Source organism: Dermacentor variabilis, chromosome 3 (genome assembly GCF_050947875.1).
Source record: "Dermacentor variabilis isolate Ectoservices chromosome 3, ASM5094787v1, whole genome shotgun sequence".
Classification (NCBI taxonomy): domain Eukaryota; kingdom Metazoa; phylum Arthropoda; class Arachnida; order Ixodida; family Ixodidae; genus Dermacentor; species Dermacentor variabilis.
Genome location: NC_134570.1, coordinates 218792430 through 218816381, shown reverse-complemented (window position 1 = coordinate 218816381; position 23952 = coordinate 218792430). Strand labels below are relative to the sequence as shown.

Genomic DNA, 23952 nt, shown 5'->3' with positions numbered 1-23952 from the left:
TAAAACCTGCGGCACAGTATGGCGAGACATCTTCATAACTATTCGAAAATTCAGGTTGATAAAGTAAAGGAGGACTTAGATGGATATTATAATGTTTTTGCAACAGAATGTGAATATACAAATAGAGATGCCCATTTTACACTTGTCTCATAAAAAATAAACAATAGAGCTACGGCAGCGTTTCAAACCGTACAGGCTCTAAATGAAAGACAAAGTAGAAGCCTTGGTTTTGAAGAGCCTTGCGCAGTCTTACACAATAGAGGCAAATATTTTATTAAAATTTTCTCTACGTGTCAACAAATAAGAAGAGGAAGAAGCTGAGATAAATTACGCCAGAAATGAAGACAGCAATTCGCGTAGCGAAGAATGTTTTTAGTGAATCTATTCAATTGAAAATCAAACATGATCCTAAGCAATTTTGGAAGCACACGAAAAGGAACTGAAAAGAGGCCATATTCATTCCGTCACTTGTATCTGGAAACGGCGTCGTTTCTGACTGTAAAGCTAAAGCGGAAAGCCTTAATCAGCATTTTGCTGCATTGTTTGCTAATGTGGTGTCCGGCAACGTTGACCCCAGAAGTACCCCGCGATCACTAATAGCCCCGATGAGCGACATTGATCACTTTGTTATCAGCACACGTCGCATACAACTGTTGCCTCTAAAATTGAATGCTGCTAAAGGCGGAGGACCTAATGGTATAACTAACAACTTTTTCAAAATTTGTGCGTGGCATATAGCACCCTTCTTGAAAATACTCCCTTGAAAATTAGTGGCATAAGCTTCTCTGTCTAATTATGGGAAAACTGATGAAGTGTATTAAGTTTGTAAGTCTGGTTCGCGAAATGACTTAGTTAATTATCGTCCGTGTTCTTTAACGTGTGTTTCATGCAAACTTTTAGCGCACGTCCTATACTTAAGTATTGTAGAACATATGAATCAGTATTCCCGATTAATTCCCTATCATCATCACTTCGGAAAGAATTTGGGTTGGGCAACACAATTAATTGAATTCCCTGATGATATTGTCATATATCATATATATCATGTTGTTATATGTATATATTATGTATATCATATTGTTTTATATCATGGTACTGGTGATATTGATATATATTTAGTTTTCAGAACGGCATTCGTCACTGTATCGCACTATTTGTTAATTGAGAAACTTCATACCACACAATATTAATACACAAGTTATTTCATGGATTGCCAAATACTGCAGAACGCGCAAACACTACGTAATTTTGAATAGTGCTGAGTCGTCAAAAAGAGAGCTCTGGTTGGAGTCCCTCAGGGCTCAGTTCTGGGTCCACTTTTATTTCTCTTATTCATCAACGATATGAGTGAAGTAGCCTCGTCGCATATGAAATTGCGCGCTAGTGATTGAGTTTTCTGCAAACCTATAAGTTGTGAAAATGATTGCCGCATTTAGTTTCCGTTAAGGTAAGGCAGTTTTTATGTCCTTTAGCAAGAAAAGAAAACATGTTTGTTTCTTTATGCCTTCGATGCTGTTGCATTGTCACCAGTGGGAGTTTATAATTGATTTAAAATGGCATTGTCCCGTTTATTATGTAATAGCGAGTGCAGAGAAGTCAGTAGGATTTCTACGGCGCAATCCTAAAATTTCAGTACGGCTACTAAAAAGCTAATCTTCAATGCGTTCGTTAGGTCTTTATTAGAATATTGACACGTGTGCTTGGTTATGAAGTGGCCGCGTTTCATCGTCTAACAAATGCTATCGCTCTGCGTAGAACGCGTCAGCCTGTATCAGAAGTTTCTGGAACGCCATCGATGATTTTATCCGCTGTCTGTTGTCAGAGAACCTTGTGTAATCTGATTGCATGTATGCGCGACGCGAATGGTGTAGAGCTTTGGAAGATACGCGGGCACCAGCGATTACTCTGTAACTTGCGATAGCTCATGTAAAAAAGCCGAAGCGTTTCAACCACTGATCATGTTTTTGACGACCGCCGACTGTGTTCGCCGTTATCGTTGTGCTTTGAGTGTAGCCTGTTTTTGGGGCCAGAGCTTCGCCCAGTAAAACACTAGTTTCGCCACACACACTTTTGCCACTTTCTTCGCATTCACTACCACGTGATACCTGATGGAGGTTGCAATTCTTTCATGTACCGCACACCCCCAACAAGCCGTGATCCCAGCCCGGACCGCAAAGCAACGGCAATGTCATCCCGGAACATCGAGCAAGCCGTCGACCGCAACAGCTTCCCCCGGAGCACAGACTTCTACCTGACACGACCAAAAGGTCGCGGCCAAGATGATCGCAATGGCTGCTTCAGCGTCCCTCATTCTGCTGGAACAACCTCAGGACCCCCCAGCCTTCCAGGGATGATCGACTGAATATCCAGAATCCTCGCTGGAGACTTACGAACGAATCGCCACGTTCAACACCTGCAAATCGAGCGACAACCTGCAGGGTGTATACTTTGCCTTAGAAGACGCCGCCAAAGCGTGGTTTGAGAATCGAGAGTCAATGCTGACAACATGGGACATGTTTCTCAATGACTTCTTGCAGATCTTTACGAGTGTGGTGCGCCAAGAAAAGGCTGAAGCTCTTCTAGTAGCCGTAGTGCAGCTTCTCAAAGACAGCACCGCGTAGTTCGCAGAGGAGATGACTCGCCGCGTCAGATACGCTGACCCCGATATGCCAGAAGAGAAAAGCCTTCCCTTCTTGATGAGGGGTGTCAAGCAAGAGCTCTTCGCCGGATTGATACACAACTCGCCCAAGACATGCCCTGAATTTGCTTCCAAGACTACAACCATCGGGAAAATACTCGAAATTAGGAACCGGCAGTTCAACCAACGCACGGTCCCAACAAACTACGCCGAAGTTCAACAATTTCGGCACTGATCACCTACTCCAGATCATCAGAGCAGTCGTGCGAGAGAAGGTTCAAAGGATCTTACCAAGATTGCAGCCTCATAATCGTTCGAACACTGACGTCGTGCGAGAATAAATCGAGTGGTCATCGGGACTTCCGAAAGGGCAACCGGGATCGCCAGAGACCTAGCCTGGAGCGATGACTTGTGCCGCCGTCGCCCACCATAAAGTAACCCTCCGCGCCGCATCAGGGCGCCGTAACGACGCAGTTACGTCGTCCGCCACAGCCGTTGCCTTCAGCTCACCCACCAGTCTTCCAGCGCAACTACCAAAAGAATAGAGATGTCTAACACGCTCCTGACCACCGTCCGCACAGTTACCACTATGGAGAAGCGGGTCACGCCTACTGATGGTTCAGAATACCGCGAAATTGGAGCAAGAAGATTCACCTTCAACGCGCCGCGCCCACAACTTCGTGAGCGGCCATATGAAATCGCCGATTACATCGCCGCCATTCAGTGAAGCCCTCGAAGACCCTTACCCCTTCGCCATCACCAGGCCGCTACCTGTCGCCGCAGCATCGACCATGCACTGGCCCAGCCCGCGGCCGGTCAGTCAGCCGATACCCGCAAAACTAAAAGCAGCAACCGATGCAGGTGCAGTTGCTGTTAGTTGAAATGACGAAGATTCTCCGCCGCTGATGAAAACGCTGAAAAGGCTTTCTCTACGACATATCAATGAGACGCCATCACCTTGACGATGCCTAGAAGCAAGGAATACGCCGAGAAAAGAAAACCTGACGACGCCACGTTCCAGCCAACATGTCAACATGACGCATCCATGTTCCGATACCAAGACCAAACAGCAACGCACGACAAAGAACCATCGATGTCAACATGCTTCTCGATGGCGATGGAGCCACCACCATGGAGGTGTTGGAATCTCAGCGCTGACGCCCGTTGTTGCAGCTGGGTCGCAAGCCCCAAGGGTAGCGTTGGCCTGGCGGCGGGGCACAACTGGAAGCATCCGAAGGTCCGAGCAAAGCATGAGTCGACTGCTAACAGAACAACTTGTTTATTCTATCATCGCATAAGAGCGGGCGGTCAGGTCGACCGAAGTGGAGAGACGGGAGAGAACGTAACTCAACAGAAGAAATCGGAGCCTCTCTCTTGGCGTCCGGGGGAGCTGTTTTATACTCTCGCAGTTGAGGGCAAGAAAGAACGCCTCGTCAGAGGGGCACGTGATGCGCCGCTCAGGCACGTTGAGACGAGTAGGTGACGCATCCGCCGGGCCAGCGCCGGTGCTCAGACCTCCTCGCTTCACAGTTGGGGGAGCTCCTCTCCCCGGCTGCCGCGCTTTGACAAGCGTGGGCACCAACATGCACACACACACACACACACGCACACACGAAGACACGTGGCATTGGAACATGCCTGGACGCGCTTGGCGGGGAGGCGTAGCAGCGGCGCCGAACGGGCCAAAATGTCCGCCGCTTTGAACGAAGCCCCGGCGTCCGTTGCATCCGCGCCGGCTATACCGCGCGTTGTAGGCGAAACGTAACAGACCGCCCCGCCGGGGGAAGGAGATCCCGATGGTCAGGGGACTGCATCCGCTGTCTGGAGGGATGTCGCTCGACGATGCTCGCAACCGAAGTCGGTCGTCCCTCGGCGTTTCTTGAGCGCAGCGCACCGAGAAGGCCTCGTTCTCACGTTCAGGTTCACACAGGACACTGCAAAGCGACTTCGGGAGAGTTGCCATTTTTGTTTCTCGTTCCCAGCTAGCGTTAGAACTACGCCGAAACTCCACCGCTCAGTCAGCAAGCACGGCACAACCCTCACTAAGCCCTGCCAGGCTCTTTCCCCTTTTATACCACTGCCTAGTTTCTTACAGTAGTCTAGCAGCACTCAGAACGCGTCCACAAATTGGAAAATTGCACTAGAAAGCACGTCATCACTTTGAAACACTAAACAAAAGCAATATGTTAAATATCCTGCCTCAGGAAGAAAAACATCAGTAACAATCAACTCTGAGGCTGATTCCTACGTTAGGGGCTTCGACTTAAGCCATCGGCGTTACCGTTGAGACTCCCCTTTTTGTAACGCACCTCAAAGGAATTTTGTTGGAAAGCGAGGCTCCAGCGCAGGAGGCGGCCATTTGTGGAAGAGATGGTCTGCATCCATTAGAGAGGGCAGTGATCCGTCTCGAAGCATGCGAAGCGGAGAACGCAGCGAGCGACCGTACACTAGCTCAGCTGGCGAAAACCCCGTAGCCGCATGCGGCGCGGTCTTTAATGCCAACGTCACCCCAGGCAGACACAGCTCCCAGTCAGTTTGTCGTTCAAACCACAATGCTCTCAACACGCGCTTCATGACGGAGTGGAGCTTCTCAACGGAATTCGACTGTGGGTGGTACACTGAGCTGTGTAACAGCTTTACCCCGCACCTTTCGAGAAAGGCTGTCGTCAAAGCGCTCGTAAACACCGTGCCCTGATCTGACTGGATTTCCGCAGGAAAACCAACTCGCGCAAATATGGACAGTAGTGCATTGACTATCTCAACTGAGCTGAGTTCTTTAAGCGGCACTGCTTCAGGGAACTTTGTCGCTGGGCAGATCACAGTCAAAATGTGTCTGTGCCCCGTGGCTGTTACCGGCAGAGGTCCCACTGTATCAATAACGAGCCGTCTAAAAGGCTCCGTAATGATAGGTACCAACTTCAACGGCGCCCTCGATTTGTCCCCTGGTTTGCCCACCCGCTGACAGGTGTCACATGTCCTCACGAAGTGGTCTGCGTCCCGAAAATACCCTGGCCAATAGTACTCTTGCAAGAGACGGTCCTTAGTTTTCTTAACTCCTAGGTGTCCGGACCATGAACCCCCGTGCGACAAGCGCAACAGATCCTGACGGTAGCACTGAGGAACGATCAGCTGATCGAACTCCACTCCCCTGCGGTCTAGATACTTCCGGTACAGGACCCCACCTCTTTCCACAAAACGAGCATTTTTCTTGGCGATACCTTCCTTGACAATGCAGCGTATGTTTTCTAGGCTGCCATCCTTTTTTTGCTCGGCTATCAAAGCCGACCGGCTGACTTTTAGCAACCTATTAAGTCCGTCTGACGTAGGCGCGATGAGCAAATCTGCAGATAGCTCTTCTAACTTTCCCGTGTCGGGCGTTTCCTCTCCAGTATCTGGTGCCTTCAACGCTACAGGCTCAATTTTATTCAGTTCGGGCGTGCTCTGAATATCAGCTTGCTGCGCCTCTGACCCTTTCTCATTGTTCGACAACGTCGGCCCCGCAACTACCGCCTTTGCAGCGAGCTCCCGAACCTTCGATCTGGTTAAGGCCTGAACGCTAGCCTCACCAAACAAAAGCCCCTTCTCGGGCAGGATGTGATCGGACCTGTTCGAAAATAGGTACGGGTACTGGGGGGGCAGCATAGATGACACTGCGGCCTCCGTCTCAAGCGCTCCGAAAGGTCCTTCAATAAGCACTTTTGCTACGGGCAGACACACGCTGTGAGCTTCCACGGCTTGCTTGATCCATGCGCACTCACCCGTGAACATATCGGGTTCTACGTAAGAGGGGTGAACTACATCCATCGTAGCTGCGGAATCGCGAAGCACTCGGCACTCTTTCCCGTTCACGAGGAGGTCTCGCATGTAAGGCTCGAGAAGCTTCATGTTCTCGTCAGTGCTGCATAATGACAAAAACACGACTTTTGTTTTTGTTTCCGGACACTGCGCCGAAAAGTGACCCGGCTTCTGGCACGTATAACACACGCGCGCTTGCCTCGTCGAGAACCGCTTTCTGCGTTCGGCTTCGGCTGCCGCCGTCTCCTTAGGTTCGGTCGGACTGCTTTCACTCGCATCCGCACTACGTGTGTTCCCCTTTGCTCTCATGGGTGTGAACTTCGGCCTCTCAAACTTGGAGCCATATTCACCCTTTTGACCGTCCTGAGCTCCGCGAGCCCGACGCGTCACAAACTCCTCCGCTAGTTCAGCGGCTTTAGCCACTGTACTAACGTCTGGCCTATCCAAGACCCAGTACCGCACGTTCTCAGGTAAACGACTATAAAACTGTTCTAGCTCGAAACACTGCAGAACTTTCTCGTGGTCACCAAACGCTTTCTCTTCTTTGAGACACTCCTGCATGTTTGACATTAGCCTGTAGGCAAACTCTGTATATGACTCACTTCTGCCTTTCTCATTTTCCCGAAACTTCCGACGGAACGCCTCCGCTGACAGCCTGTACTTTTTTAGCAGACTCGATTTCACTTTGTCGAAATCCTCTGCCTCCTCTCTCTTCAAGCGAGCGACTACGTCGGCCGCCTCGCCGGGTAACAAAGTGAGCAAGCGCTGTGGCCACGTTTCCCGAGAAAACCCCTGCTTCTCGCACGTTCGCTCAAAGTTAACAAGGAACAAACCAATGTCCTCTCCAAGCTTAAACGGCCGCATCAGGTCAGTCATTTTGAACGATACTCGTTCTCCTGCACCGTGTGCCTGACTTCCATTACGAGCGCGTTCCATCTCTACCTCGAGACGCTTCATTTCCAAAGCGTGTTCGCGCTCTTCTTTTTCTTTCTGCTCTTTAAGTTCGCGCTCCTGTCTTTTTGCCCTCTCCTCAATGGTCTCAAGGCATTCCGACAGCTCGTCATCCTCAGCTTCTAACTCAAGAATAGCCCTTAGCAGTTCTGGTTTTCTGAGTTTGTCTGAGACATCCAGACCCAACTCTCTTGCAAGCTCCAGCAATATCGGTTTGCGCAACGACTTCAAATCCATGGCTGCTCTGAATGCTGCTTTCTCTACTGCCTACTATTGTCTTGCCGCAAACTAACCCGGCTGCAACGACAACCACAATTACCAGCTCTGTTTCTGACACTAACAAAAGCCTGGCAAAACTCAGAAGAAGAAAGTCCCGCACTCACCAAACCTCGCAGCCAAGAATTCAGCGCAGTCGTTCCGCTGCAGGCAACCAGTCATCACACAGGGCTCGTTGCACTGCTCCCGGATGGTCGTTTTGCTGCTCAGCATACAGTCAACCGCATATCTTCGCTGCTGGCCTCCGTCGTCGCGATCTCACCGCTGGCAGACAGTTGTTGGAAACTCAGCGCTGACGCCCGTTGTTGCAGCTGGGTCGCAAGCCCCAAGGGTAGCGTTGGCCTGGCGGCGGGGCACAACTGGAAGCATCCGAAGGTCCGAGCAAAGCATGAGTCGACTGCTAACAGAACAACTTGTTTATTCTATCATCGCATAAGAGCGGGCGATCAGGTCGACCGAAGTGGAGAGACGGGAGAGCACGTAACTCAACAGAAGAAATCGGAGCCTCTCTCTTGGCGTCCGGGGGAGCTGCTTTTATACTCTCGCAGTTGAGGGCAAGAAGGAACGCCTCGTCAGAGGGGCACGTGATGCGCCGCTCAGGCACGTTGAGACGAGTAGGTGACGCATCCGCCGGGCCGGCGCCGGTGGTCAGACCTCCTCGCTTCACAGTTGGGGGAGCTCCTCTCCCCGGCTGCCGCGCTTTGACAAGCGTGGGCACCCACATGCACACACACACACGCACACACGAAGACACGTGGCATTGGAACATGCCTGGACGCGCTTGGCGGGGAGGCGTAGCAGCGGCGCCGAACGGGCCAAAATGTCCGCCGCTTTGAACGAAGCCCCGGCGTCCGTTGCATCCGCGCCGGCTATACCGCGCGTTGTAGGCGAAACGTAACAGAGGACACAGGAGCCGACTACTCCGTGATGATTGGACCGCTTGCCACCACCGAGTTCAAGAATGTTAAGAGTGCATGGGAAGGCCCTGAAATGCGCACAGCTGGAGGACACCTAAAAACGCCGACTGGAATCTGCACAAGAATTACCACTCATGACCGGACTTACCCTGCCGCCTTCGTTATCCTACAACAGTGTTCACGAGACGTCATGCTCGGCATGGATTTTCTGAGCCAATACGGCGCAATCATCGTCCTGAAGTCGAAGTCAATAACGCTATCTGAAGGTCAGGCGATACCGCCGGAGAGCCTTTGTAGTCACCAAGCCTTGAGTGTGCTCGAAGGTGAAGTGAGTATCCTGCTTCGCTCGAGCATCGTCATTTCCGTCGGCACCGAAACACCAGCAGACGTAGAAGGCGTCATTACGGGTGACCAACGTCTGCTGCTGGATCGTGAAATCTGCGTCGCAAGAGGGATCGCGTGACTGCGTGGAAGAAACGTGAATGTGATGATAATCAACTTCAGTCAGGAGTTCAAGCACGACAACCAGGGCACGATGGTCGCATACCTCTAGGAAATTTTACATACCAGCAATGTGTTTTTCCTCTCAGATTCTGCCGCATCTACCCCGAAGACCATAGTTCCGTGACCAGACATCGTCATAAACCTAAATCCAGCAACAGCTCAGAAGCCTCTTTCAACGACATAAAGACTGCTTTTCGACGTCATCGGGGATTTGACAAACACAAGTAACAATGAATCGCATAATAACCGAAGAGTGCACTCGACCGCTCTGCCACAGCCCTTGCTAGTCGAGAACGTGAAAAACAAGGGTACTAAAACGTAAAGCAATTCGAAACTTTTCTATTCCAATTCTGCTATCAGCCCTTCACGATTGATCAAAAAATTTTCGGGCCACAGCCATTTCGCCCGCCCGTCATGCGACTTCACCAAAACAGCGAAAACTCCCTATCAGATATAATATGTGCACACTGATTGCATGGTAAGGTCAAACAAAAAAAAATTATTTGTTTTTATTCGATGCTTTTTGCCGTTACCCATCTGCTATTGGTTAAGTTTTCGGGTTGCGCGCATTTCGCCTGTCTGTCACGCGACGTCACAACACCGCGAAAACTCACCGCGTCAAAGTGACGTGTACGCGCTAAAGATGCAATAATATGTCGAACAAAAATGAATATTTTCTGAATAGCCTGGCACTGCCGCATTCCGAAAGGAAGATGGCTGCTCTCCAATCGGTCAGGCACTGGGGACTCGCACCTACCGGAGAGCATGGATTTATTAGCGTGTAATAAGACTCCTTGCGTGGCAGTATAACGTTATCGAGCCCCTTCAGCACGAATACGACATCGCTCAACCGAGTCTCCCTTGCTGAGGACCCCTTTTAGCCGCATTCATAACCTTCCGTTGCACGCCGCCGCCATTTTGGTCCAGTTTTGCAAGCAAGTAAGGGATGACGGACCAATGGCAGACACCGGCACCGCTATCTTCATCCGTTGATCCATTTTCACTGCACTTGCTCGGCCCTATCGAAACCCTCTTTACTCCAGCGTACTCCTCACCTCTTGCCGGCCAATTAGATAAGAAAACTGCTCAATGTAGACACTGTTATTCGTTTTTAAAGCAAGCAAAATTTACGGACATTTTGTTGAGCTAAACTGCGGTAGGCGAAAGCCTTTCTATGACTGCCTCTGCTGTTTTCGTCTGAACTGCTCTGTTTGATTGAAAGGCAGCGTGATGTTGAATATATCATTTATTGACTGATTCGCATGAGCGCTCTTTTGAAACATCTCACTGACTCGGCTAGCGAAGTGCGTCTGCCGACGCAGTTTAGGAGCGCCAGGGTGGCGCCATCTACTGGGCGCATGCGCAGTACGCGCGCCACTCGGATGACGTCACGAGCACCCCCTAGTAGATTGTGAGAAGTTCTGCGTACGGATGCCGCCGTGGCCGCGAGCATGAGCCATTAAAGAATATCGCCTTGAAACTGACATCCTACAAACGAGGAGAACGTTTGATTGGGCTATTCAGATAAAGCTGCGGGTCACCGTCCGGCTTTTGCGTCGGAAATCACGTGAATTTGACGTCAGAAGATTGGAATAAAATCAGATTGTAATAGTTTTACGTTTCAGTGCCGCCAATTGATGAAATACTGCACGAAAACATCATCCAGCCATTCGAAAAGCCCGTCGACATTTCCTGTAGTCTTGGTGAAGCGATAAGAGGGAACGGTACGTTTCCGTGTCGATTATCATCGGCTGAACAAGATCACAAAGAAGGACGTGCAGTACATCCCCTACAATGGATACACGATGCATTGAATGACCTCTGCAACGCAAAATACTTTTCATCGATGGATCTCAAGTCCGGGCCCCGGCAAATAGAAGTTGACGAGAGATCGCGAAAAGACCCCTTTCATCTCGCCAGACGGCCTGTACGAGTTCAAGGTCATGCCATTCGGTCTGTGCTCAGCGAATGCAACGTTCCAGCGCATGACCATCACGGTGTTAGCAGGGCGGAAGTGGCGGAACTCTCTTGTCTACTTGGATGACGTCGTCGTCCTCGCCGGGAATTTCAACGATCACCTTAGGCGGCTTGCGACAGTACTAGATGTTATCAAGTCATCAGGGCTCAATCTGAAGCCAGAAGAGTGCCGCTTAGCTTACGATGAACTTCTGTTCTTTGGCCACATCATCAGCAAGTCTGGGGTCCGCCCCAACCAGCAGAAGACAGTGGCCATCGCAATGTTCCGCCAGCCCTTCGACAAGAAGGCAATGCGTAGATTCATTGGCATGTGTGCCTACTACGGACGCATTTTCAAGGACTTTTCACCCATCGCTGACCTCTGATACATCTAACTAAATTTAATGTCGAGATCAAGTGGAAAACGCCGCAGGCCGACATATTTCCAGAACTCAAACAACGCATGCTGTCGCCACCGGTGCTTGCGCACTTCGACGAGGACATCGATGACATCGACGAGGACGGATGCCAGTAGCTTAGGCCTCACTAGTGCCAGTCCAGAGGAAAGACGGACTTGGACTGCAGTCAAGATGAAAGACGGACTTGAATGCAGTCCAGATGAAAGTGGCCGCTGCTTCTTCGGTAAGATATTTTTTTTCTTCCAAGAATCAGTGCTGTGTTGAGGCAGTGCTTTGGTCCAGAGAGAACAAACTTACAGGGATACTTAGGTGCTGGAGATCACGCACAATATCGCGTGGTTTTCCTGCGCTCTGCAGCGCATCTACGCCTACAACGGCGGTAAGCAGCAAAGAACACCGGCACGAGCCATATGTCCGACAGCGCGTTCCTAGGTGCATGAGTGCCCCTGAATCGGCGCCACACTCGGAACTGCCACAACATGTTCCTAATGTCATTGAGCCGGCAACGCTAGTTTTCAACGCTGCACTACCTTCCGGCGCACCTTCAGTGAATATAGCTGAGACAGGCGAAAGTGAAGTCAAGAAACCACAGGTTGACGAAGACAGGGCATCTACCTATGAGCTAAGCGAAGATGTAGACATAGACTGCGATGATACGTCGTTCTCCTTGGTAATGTATAAAAAGAAGCGGCCTGAGGGAATTCCAATTGTATTTTGAACCTCACTGGAAGGCCGCAACTTCTGGCAGGTGAATCCAAACCGCGCTGCGTCAGAAATTGTTCCCGCGGCAAAGGAAAATATATGGTCGTTCCGCGTGAATACAGATGGCAGTTTCTCTGTCAGAGGTACTTCAGACTCATCTGCAAGATATCTACTCTAGATGAGTTAGGTGTCCGGTTTGGGAGTGAAGCCATTCATTCCGGCGTCTTCTACCAAGAATGTTGGAAGAGGGAGCGATAGAATAATGCCCTCTGAGAACCATTATTTTCCATTTCAGAGAAGACAAAATAATGCCGCAACGAGTGCACGTGGGCTTCAAGAGTCATCCCGTAGAATACCTTGGTCCTGCTCTGAGGAGCTTCAACTGCCAGAGATTTGGGCATTTAGCGAAGAACTTCCGCAGTCCAGATCGCTGCAAGATGTGTTCAGAAGACCACAACCATTTAGAATGCAAGTCTGTGTGTCAGCCAAAGTGTGGCAACTGTGGCGCAAACCACACAGCTTCCTACTCCGGGTGCCCTCAAAGTTACATAGATATCAGTTGAAATACGGAAGGCGGCCTCCTCGTAATGCGTCTCCATTCAACCTTGATACTGAAAGATATGCACCTCCAACTCCCACCAAAGAAAAAGAGCAAGGGGCAATTTGAACTATTCTGCAGCTCTAAAGAATTCAGGTTGGCAACGTTCTCACAGCGAGCGACACGATCCATCTTCAGAGAATACTACACATCTTGCCCAGGCATCGAGCCGAATTCGCCGACCTTCTCAGCAACGCCTTCTGCCATTGACGCAGCATCCTCATCTAATATCTCAGCGACTACCTGAGCATTTGCCTCAACCGCACCAGTCATCCCAGCGACCATCCCAGTCAGCTTTTCAGCGAGCTGCTTGGATCACACATGGAGCTTCAGCGTCGTTTAGTGATTCTCAGTGCCATTCCACACGCAAACAACCTACCAAAGGTAAAAGCACTACTTTCAATGGAATCCTCGGTGCTTACACAACCACCAACAGCTCCAGGGCAGGCTTCCAATGAATAGTTGTTACAACAATGTTTTCATATTTCAGTAGAATGCTAATAGCCTTCGAAATAAGTCAGCTGATTTTCGCAAACTACTAGCTCAACGTAACTTTCCTGTTTTATGTATATAGGAGGCAGGCGTACGAGATGACTTTAGTCTTTCAATCTATGTTATATATATACATGTCGTAGTGACGGCTAAGAAAGCAAAACGGTGAATGGCGAAACTAGCTTCAATTTGTGCCCACAAAAGAAAGTTACACTTAAAGCACAACAATAATGGCGAACACACTCGGCGATTGTCGCAAATCCGATCAACGGTTCAAGCGCGTCGGCTTTTATACAGCAGTCATCGAACGTTCCAGAGTAATCGCTCGGACCCTCGTGTCATCCACAAAGTCTATGTCATTCGCGTCGGGCATGCATGAAATTAGAGAACACAAGGTTCGGCCACAGACCCTAGATGGAACCATCGATAACATTCTAGAAATTTCCAATACATGCAGGCGCACCCTGCGCTGTGCGATAACATTTGTTAGGCGGTGAAACGTGGTCACGCGATAGAGGTGAACAAGTGCGCCTGTCAATATATATCATCGCGCTTTGCTGGAAGTAGCAGACCGATGTTATCCGTGAGAAAAGACCTGCCGTCCTATTTAATACAGTCGAGCGATTTAGATATGCTGGAGTTCATAGCATGCAAGATACCTTTAAAAAATATATGCGTCACAGTGATCTGTTTTTATCTACAATGTTCTACTAAAATACCTGTAGACAGCTTGGTGAATGTGTTTGGTATCGCAAACTCACATGTGCTGGTTTGTGGTGGCTTCAACGCATATAGCGTCATCTTTGGCAGTGAGTGATTGGCGCGGAGCACCATGCACTAAAATGATGTCATAGAGCAGAAAGTCAGCAACGTCAGTAACACAACTTGTCGGAATGGCTCTGGTGATTGCGTACCGCGTCGCATAAACAGTAGCGACGGCGACCCATTTATTTCCGGAGCCCGAGAGAGGAAACGGTCCAAGAAGGTCTAGAGCAACACGGAAAAAGGGTTTCGGTGGGATGTCGATCGGCTGGAGACATCCAGCTCGAGGTGTGGAGGGCTTCTTCCGGCGCTGACAAGGCTCACAAGCGGCAACATAGCGCCGCACGGAGCGGGCGGGAATCCGGCCAAAAGAATCGATGGCGTACGCGGTCTTATGTGCGCGAGACGCCGAAGTGTCCAGCCAAGGGAGCGTCGTGAAGTTGTTGGAGGACAGTCGAACGCAGGTGTGATGGAATTAGGAGCAGAAGGTCAAGGCCGTGTGGATCGAGATTGCGGCGGTATAATGTCCCCTCCTTAAGGAGAAACATCCGGGCAGAGGCGTCGCCAGGCGTTGACTCCAGATGGTCGATGAGGGCTCGTAGTGAAGGATCGCAGCGTTGCTCGTTGCCGGTTTCAAGCAACTGGGAGACAGAGAAAACGCAAGCGATGGCGTCCGCATCAGCAGGTTCGTCGACGGGGTAGCGGGACGAACAATCGGCATCCTGGTGCAAGCGTCCCGTCTTATATACCACGGAGAAGGTATATTCTTGCAGGAGTAATGCCCAGCGGGCGAGTCGTCCCGTGGGGTCCTTGAGTGAGGATAGCCAGCAGAGCGCGTGGTGATCAGTAATGACACAGAAGGGGCGTTCGTACAAGTATGGACGAAACTTCGCAACAGCCCACCCAAGAGCGAGGCACTCGCGCTCTGTGATTGCATAATTGTGCTCAGCGGGTGATAGAAGTCGGCTGGCACAGGCTATAACACGGTCATGCCCACACTGACGTTGTGCTAACACTGCTCCTATGCCGTGACCACTGGCATCAGTTCGAACTTCCGTTGAGGCAGACGGGTCAAAGTGGGCCAGAATTGGAGGCCTGGTAAGGAGTGTAGTGAGCTGCGAAAAAGATGCGGCATGGACAGGTCCCCAAGAAAATGGGGCGTCTTTCTTCAAGAGGTCGGTAAGGGGACGTGCGATAGTCGCAAAATCCTTCACAAAGCGCCGGAAATATAAGCACAGCCCTACGAAACTACGAACGTCCTTGGTAGACTTTGGAACAGGAAAGTTCGTAACGGCGCGAATTTTGTCCGGATCAGGTCGCACGCCTCTGGCGTCCACGAGGTGTCCAAGGACGGTAATTTGGCGGCGAGCTAAGTGACATTTTGACGAGTTCGACTGGAGCCCGGCACGGCGAAACACGCCAAGAATCGCTGAGAGACGGTCTAGATGCGTGTCAAATGTGGGCGAATAAACGATGACAGTCGTCCAGATAGCGCAAACAGGTGGACCATTTGAACCCCTGAAGCAAAGAGTCCATCATTCGTTAGCAGGTGGCGGGCGCGTTACAGAGACCGAAAGGAATCACCTTGAACTGATAAAGGCCGTCAGGCGGTAATAAATGCAGTCTTCTCTCGGTCCATGTCGTCGACGGATATCTGCCAGTAGCCGGACCATAAGTCGATAGAAGAAAATAGGTGGCATCGTACAGGCAGTCTAGAGCGTCAATACGTGGCCAAGGGTACACGTCCTTTCTTGTGATTTTGTTCAGGTGGCGATAATTTCCACAAAAAGTCCACGTTCCATCCTTCTTTTTGACAAGTACGACCGGAGAAGCCCAGCGACTACAGGAGCGCTCGATAATGTCCTTTGCAAGCATCTTTTTGACATACTGTTGGATAACAGCTCGTTCGGACGCAGAAACACGATATGGGCGTCGGCGAATAGGGTTCGCATCGCCAGTGTTTATGCGATGAGTCATGACGGACGTTTGACCTAAGAGTCGATTGTCAAAGTAAAAAATGTCGCGATAGCCGTCAAGAACGCGGCAAAGGGCTTCAGCTTGAACAGGTGTAAGGTCAGAGGAAACCATCTTCTCCATGTCGACGTCAGTACCGTGCGATGACGTCACGGTATGGGCTGAGCTGTGACGATCTTCCACTGTGAATGGCTCGATCTCATCATCCTGCAAAGCGCTAATTATAGCCAATGAAATCCCCTAATGCATAACTTGCGCGGTGAGCGCGAAATTTACAAGGGGAAGGCAGATGCGGTTGCCAGTATTTGTAATCACAGTGTGCAGCACGGTAACACCATGTGTAAATAGAACTGCCGGAATTGGTGCGACCACGTAATTACCGTCAGATACAGCTGGTGAGGACAACAAGTCGATGTGTGTCACAGATTGAGGCGGTAGGCGAATAAAATCGATGCAGCTCAAACGGCTTGGAGGCGGGTCCACAGGGTCGGCAAGAAGAGGCAAGTCAAGGCGAAGTGAGCTGGCCGAACAGTCAATGAGGGCCGAATGATTGGCAAGGAAATCCAGACCGAGAATGAGGTCGTGAGGGAAATGCTCGATGACGGTGAAGAGAACAACGGTTTGTCTCTCAGCAGTGGTGAGTCGCGCAGAGCACATGCCAACAATAGCGACAGTCCCTCCGTCGGCGACTTGTACAAATTGGTTCGGGGCGGGCGTCAGAACTTCCTTCAGCCGACGGCGAAGAGCAGCACTCATAATGGACAGATGCGCCCCAGTGTCAATCCACGCGCACACAGGAACATTGTCGACGAGAACGTCCAAAAGATTCTTGTTCGTGGGTAAAGTGAAGCGAGGATTTCGTGCCAATTTCGTCATTCCAGCTTCACCTCTAGAAGCTGCACTGTCTGGTTTTCCGGTCGGGGGTGTGGCGAGTAGGTCGAAGAAGGAGCACGGCGTGACGAGGGCGAACGAGATTGACGACGGGAGGGAGAAGGCGAACGGGAGTAGCGGGGTCGTGTCAGAGGTGTCGCAGGGACAGCTGATGGAGCGCGCATAGAAGGGGCGAAGGAAAAGGATGCGCTAGAGGGGCGAGGGTAGTAATCAGGAGAATAGCGCATCGGAGAAGTCCAGCGGCTACGGCAGTGGCGAGCGACATGTCCAATGCGTCGGCAATTGAAACAGATCGGCCTGTCATCCACTGTTCGCCATTCGGAGGGGTTGCGCTGTCCGTAAGAGGAGTAAGAAGAGCGCGGTGGGGACGTGCGGGGTAGAAAGTGCTTCCGAGCGTATTGAAAGAATGGATTGCAGGCCGACGTTGGACAACTCTTGACGGACAACGGCCTGGATCAAGGAGGTTGTCACCGGAGAAAGATCAGGTGACGGGAATGAAGGGGCAGCCGGTTGTGCCGCTTCGAGCTCACGACGTTGATGCGGGTCCAGTTGTCACATCGCGACAGCTGGTGGAAGAGGTCGTCAAAGGATGACGTAGCAGCTGTGTTGGGAAGTCGCGTGATGTGCTGGGATACCCTGCGGCTTTTAGCATGCTCAAGACAGCGGGACTCCTTGAGGATCTCATCGATGCTGATGACGTTCGTACACACCAGTAAATTGAAGGCGCCGTCAGCAATGCCTTTGAGGACGTGAATAACCTTATCGTCCTCAGACATGGTCGGGTCAGCCTTGGCACAAAGGGCCAAGACGTCTAGAATGTACGACACGTAGGACTCGGTCGACGTCTGTACCCGTGTGGCAAGGGCTTTCTTGGCATTGACTTGGCGACCGAACGGATTGCCAAAAAGGTCGCGAAGCTTCTCTTTGAAGAGATCCCAGCTCGAGATCTCCTCTTCGTGAATCTGGAACCATGCAAGTGGAGCTCCGTCGAGGTAGAAAAGAACGCTCGCAAGTATAATAGTCGGATCCCACCAGTGACTGGTGCTGACACGTCGTATAAGCGGAGCCAGTCGTCAACATCAGGACTGCCGACTCCGTTGAAAACACCAGGATCTCAAGGGGGGAAACGGCGACGTAGGTCGGGGCTGCAGGCGGAGACCGTTGCGCAGATGAAGTGCCGCCGGCAGGAGCCGAAGTTGCACTGTCGCCGGTGCGACCACTGTGAAGCTCCATGAGGGGTACGGGGAACGTCCACCTCCACCAAATTAATGTTACGTGTAGCTGGAGCCAAAGCTATATAGAATTTATTTCCGGGGACGTAATGGAAGGCCAAAATGGCGAAGCTATATCAAGTGGGCCCAGGTCGTCTTCTTTCTCCTCACTGCAGCATCACTGTGGCGGCTGTTCCGTAGCAATATATTGATTCCCGCGGAGCATTAAAGAGTGCGCCGCAGAAAAAAAATGACAGCTCTCCAACGTTCATCCGGGGGTGTTGTTACTCGAGCTGTATAGCTGTTACGCTTTGCTCAGAAGACCTTCTTGATGGCGTTGAATAGTCAACGGACCTAGAAACGTATGACATTGATCATTTTACGGTCCAGGTAAAACATCGTCTCATGCGGAGTGAAAGAACCTGGCACTACTCAAACTGTACTATTTGGCAATGTTTCCTTCACTATTTAAGTAAGTCATTCGGCGAAAATCCGAATTTTCAAAGTTTTACAAATATAGTGTGTGAATCTTAAAGCATCTGCACAAAGCAGGTCATTGTTCCAAATTATTACGCTGTAGTTGACGGGGAATGTGAATGTCTAAGTGCAGTTAGAAGGCGCGCAGAACGTTCTTACCGCCGCAGTGGAAAATTGGATGTCTATAAGATGGCACGAAAAATTCAGTGAACTTCGCGCAGGCACTTACAAAAATTAGGCACGAGAAGATAGCGAGAATACTGTGTGCCTCGTTGTCTCCGTTTATCTAGTTCCCAGAATATGGTCAGTAGTCCGATCTTTTAGTGGTCCAGTTACCCGGAGCCATCCTTTCCTAGCCGTTGCCGTAACTCGAAGCACTCCGGAAACATCTGTTGCTGACGAATCCTGTCAACATATATCCCGACCAGGAATTCCGTTTACTTGCCTACAATTTACAAGGTCGACAACACTAGCACAAAAGAAGGTTCGTGCGTGCTTTGTCACAACACGCTCAGCTTGACTGTGAGTTTAGATGAATTGATATGTGCTCTGTCGTCATGCCGTACAATGGCAACCGCTGGCCCAGATAGTGTTACGTGTGTGATGGTAAAGAACCTAGGTCCAGCAGGAAGAATGGCTCTTTGGAGATATTTGATGATATTGTTACGTAGTAGGGACGGTGAAGAAGGCACCAAAACTGTGATTGACGAAACTAGCGTTTTATTGGGCGAACTTGTGCCCTCAGAAGCAGGCTACACCTAAAGAAGAACGATAGTGACGAATACAGTCGGCGATTGTCGAAAACCTGATGAACGGGTAAAGCGCGACAGCTTTTATGCATCAATCGTCGAATGTTCCAGACTAATCGCTGGGACCCAAGTGTCTTCCACAATGTTCTACACTATTCGCTTCGCGCATACAAGCAATCAGATTACACAAGTTTCGGTGACAGACAGCGGATGGAACCATCGATAACATTCGAGAAACTTCCTATACATGCAGACGCGTCCTGCGCTGTGCGATAAAATTTGTTAAGCAGTTAAACATGCTCACCTGAGAAAGATAAACATGTACACGTGTCAATATCTTGATAAGAGAGGCTCTTACAGATTTATGGAGATTAGCTCGGGTCATTTCAGTACTAAAACCAGGAAAAACTCCCCTTTGTCTTCACTCCTACCGACTCGTCAGTCTCACAAGCTGTTTTTCCAGACTAATGGAGAAGTTGGTAGACAGTCGACTGCAATTGTGGTGTGTACACACGAATGTCTTTTCGAACTACATGACCACATTTTGACAAAATCGGTATACAATGGATCAAGTATTAGACATGCTCACGTGTGTCGAACATGAACGAATGTGTGGAAATTTGACAATGGCAGTATTCTTAGACATTCGAAGAGCATTCGACACTGTGTGTCACATACACGTGCTTGCCGCTATGCTAGAGCTTGGCCTAGACGGTCAAACACTGCAATGGGTATCAACTTTCTTGAAAGAATTAAAAATAGTTATGGAAACAATTGAAGGAGAGAGTAACTATCACAGCATCACGCAGGGAGTTCCGCAGGGCAGTGTTCTCAATCCGGTTTTATTCAGCTGGGCCATGGTAGCCTTACCACAAAAACTGCAGTCTGGTCTGCAGTATTATGTGTACGCAGATGACATCGGCATGTGGGCCTCTGGATCTCATTTACAAGACATCCAACCAACGCTACAAGATGGTCTTGATAGTATCGACTCCATTGTAAAAGAAAGAGCCATGAGCCTTTCATGCGCAAACACAGCCGTACTTCCTTTCACTAGACGACAGCTGAATAATTTCCAACTTACGCTTCATGGGCAAACTTTGATGCTCGTGAAAGAGCATACAGTTATTGGAGTTATTCTTGACCGCCAGCTCACATGGGCATCACACATCCGCGCAATTGAAAAGCAGACCAATTCTGTAATAAGCGTACTTCAACGACTCGCTGGCACAACGTGGGGGTGGGGGCTCAGTCTCTTTAGTATTGCAAGTTCTTAACGCACTCATAAAACAAAAGAATGCTTATTCTTCACCTATTCTCCATGGTTTATCGCCCACTTCTGAGGGACATCTTCAAAGTTTATTGGCAGGGGGGCTGCGAGTGTGTCGGAGTTCCGCAGGCTACCTCGAGTTCTCTAGTAATTGCTGAAGCTCGTCACCCACCATTTCCAGTCATACCAACGGTTGAAACATGCCGACATTTTATCGTATCTTAACGAAACACGAGGAGCATCTATTACACCTTGCGATTACCGAAAGAAACAAAAGCAAACTTCACGATGTTGTTCAAGAACATAAATCATTATTACCGAGGTTTGAATTATGCAAAGTGGATGTTAGTTACCCTGCTTGGATGTTAGCAAGCCCCAAAATAGAACTAACGGTCGACAGGATTATATCTAATAGAGACATTTTCGTGGTAGCCACACAACAAATGGAACTTTTTTTCAAATTTACTCATTATATCCCCAGTACATCCACGTGTATACAGTTGGTTCGTGCCATAAAAATTCCTCGACTTCGGCATTTGTCATTCTACATTTAGCGCTAGAGCAAATATTTAATTATTCCGAGAGACATCTTACACAGTGGCAGAACTGTTCGCAATCCTATGTGCTTTGCGTTTCATAACATCAGATAAGCTTTCGCAAAAGTGGGTTATTTTTAGCGATTAGCAAGCCGCTCTCACATTACTACAGAGCAATAAGAAAAATTCTTTAAGCACTTCGCTATTGTGTGAGACGCAGAAAGTACATACAAAAGCAAGCGCAATGAACCACGTAATTGCATTTCAGTGGATACCTGGGTACTGTAGGATTCCTGGTAATACCGCAGCGGACGCAGCTGTGAATCGAGCAAACAATAGCGCAGAGACGACCAATCTTACCCTATTGCGTAGTGAAGTCCGTCTGATCCTGAGACAGATATGCAGTAATGTCAGCAAAACGGCCTGGTTTGATCAGCAACCTAAGAACTCCGAGTTATAGTTTATAGACCCATGTATAAACCTATCAATGCCAGAATATCTAACAGACAATAGAAAATGTCAAACACTGGTACACCGCCTGCCGCTGAGTACTGCATTTACGAGACACTTCTTATACAGGATAAAACGTGTCAATAGTACGCAGTGTTCTTGTGGCCATCCAGACGAAGATGTGCATCATGTACTCCTCGAGTGCACTAACTGCGATCCACAAAGAAGGGTGCTGCAAGCTAATTTGTTGGTTTTAAACAGAAGACCGTTCACTTTAAATAAATACTTGGTCCACGGCCAACTGCGGGCCTTTAGAAAGGAGCATTTCTTGCTTTCAAAAAGCTTTTAGAGGACACCAATATTATGGGGGAAAATTAAGTTTCAGGTGATCCTAATACGCTAATGAGGAAAATAAATGTTGTTCTAGGTTAAAAATTTATCTCTGTGGTGATCGTAATTTTTACGCAATATGTATAATTCTGTTCTGTACTTGCAGTGACTTTATATGTGTTGTTTGTTTTAGCTGTTCTAGTTATTTGAATTTACATATGCCTATGTGTACTCAACTCATGCACAAAACTTTGCGATTCATGTACTGTTGGATTGTATAGGTTTATTCATCTGGTGTTCTACAGAGTGTCATATTTTGTGTCATTATTCTTCTTTTCAAATCAAATTTCTTTCCTTCTCTAAGTGACAAGGAGTAGCTGGTGCCGCAGTGAAGGCGCCAACCTCTTCTAATGTTCATTTCAATAAAGAAGGCGCCCTTGGGAGGGTGATAGCTTGCGCTAGCGGGTCGCTGTCAAGAGCGGAAGGCAATCGTGGGGGGGGGGGGGTCGCGTGATAGGCTATCACGCGACCCCCTTTCCCCTCCCCCTGATTGACCTTCCATCGCCAGACGACTAGGATGACGACGCCTTCCTTCGCTGAAACTAAAGCTCTGCCGAAAGGTAGCGCAGCCGAAATGGCCAAATTCTTCGTCAAGAACATCCTGCTGCGATATGGTGCCACAGAAGTCGTTATCATCGACAGAGGAACGTCCTTTACAGCAGAGCTCACCCGGGCCATTGTGCGATACAGTCAGACCAGCCACAGGAGGGCAACCGCCTACCACCCGCAGACGAATGGTCTCACGGAAAGCGTCACACCCTCGCCGGCTGCAAGCAATGCACGTCGACGTGGAGCACAAGGCTTGGAATGCGGTTCTGCGTGCGTAACCTTCGCTTACAACAGAACGGTGCCAGAAACAACACATATCACGCCGTTCAAGCTGGTTCATGGCTGGAACCCTACGACGACCATCGACGCCATCTTGCCGCACGGCACCGACGAAGAAAATGTCGACTTCGCCTCCTAGCTCCCGCGCTCCGGAGAAGCCCGACAGGTCGCCTGCCTGGGCATCAAGAACCAGCAGAGGACTGACAGCCGGCACTACAATCTTCGACGACGCTACGTAAAATACCAGCCCGGTGACCGTGTTTTGGTTTGGACTCCGATACGCCAACGAGGACATAGCGAGAAGCAATTTCGGACCCTACAATATCATCCCACACAATGGCGCACTGACGATGAGGTCGTCCCAGACGGCATTTTGCAATCACACCATAAAGAAAGAAATTCAACAAGAGGGGAAACTCGGCAAAAACTGGCAACAGGAAACACGTCACGCCTAGTCTCAACTCCATCCGTTAGTTGACACGAGCATCACAAAAAAAGAATGTGAAATGAACTTACAGACAACGTTTTATATTTTTTATTCTTTCCCGCTAAAACTAAAGAACTTTTGCGTATAAATGTACTTATACTTTGCGACTTATTTTTCTTGCGTTGCCTGGCAACAAGCTAGCGGCACGCCAGACGCGCGTGCATACGTCATGCGCCAGACATGCCAGGAGCGAGCGAGGCCGGCAGCGCATGCGAAGCTCGCGTGCTCGGCGACGCGTCTGTTTTGGAGGTAGCCCGTTTTTTGGGGCTTCTGGCGTTCCCTTATGTTCCGTCTGCATTTCGACACGGCACCGCTACACCACTGGATTACAGCAAGGTGAGGAATTTTGTTTGACAGTCTGCGACGCACTTCAAGCTCATTTAGGCTTACCGCACAAAACTGAACCTATATCGTGACGCGGTTATCGAAAAACAACTTCCCCGCCCAAGCGTAGTTAACCTGAGTTAATTACTCGTACTGGGAGATGTTTGCGACGCTTTCTATGAGCCCAAGCATTATTATAGCCTATTTCGGTAGTTTTTGGGCATGCTCGCCGCACCTTGCTTTATGACGAAAAGCACCTCGGCCAAGTATACTCAGTTTCGCGTGTGCTGAATCTTACCGGGACAAGCTTTGGCGCTTTCTCTGACCCCAGACACTATTGTAACTAATTTCGCTG

General features: G+C 49.6%; 1 protein-coding gene across 1 annotated transcript; it reads left to right on the top strand.

Moving 5' to 3' along the window:
- The first annotated feature begins 22532 nt into the window (after positions 1 to 22532).
- Positions 22533 to 22925, top strand: LOC142575025 (uncharacterized). Its single transcript, XM_075683997.1, has one exon. The coding sequence runs from the start codon at positions 22533 to 22535 to the stop codon at positions 22923 to 22925; it is 393 nt and encodes a 130-aa protein (XP_075540112.1).
- Positions 22926 to 23952: the final 1027 nt, after the last annotated feature.

What these genes read in the sequence shown, in the direction of transcription:
- LOC142575025 (XM_075683997.1), top strand. Translation starts at nt 22,533, where the DNA reads ATGGCCAAATTCTTCGTCAAGAACATCCTGCTGCGATATGGTGCCACA.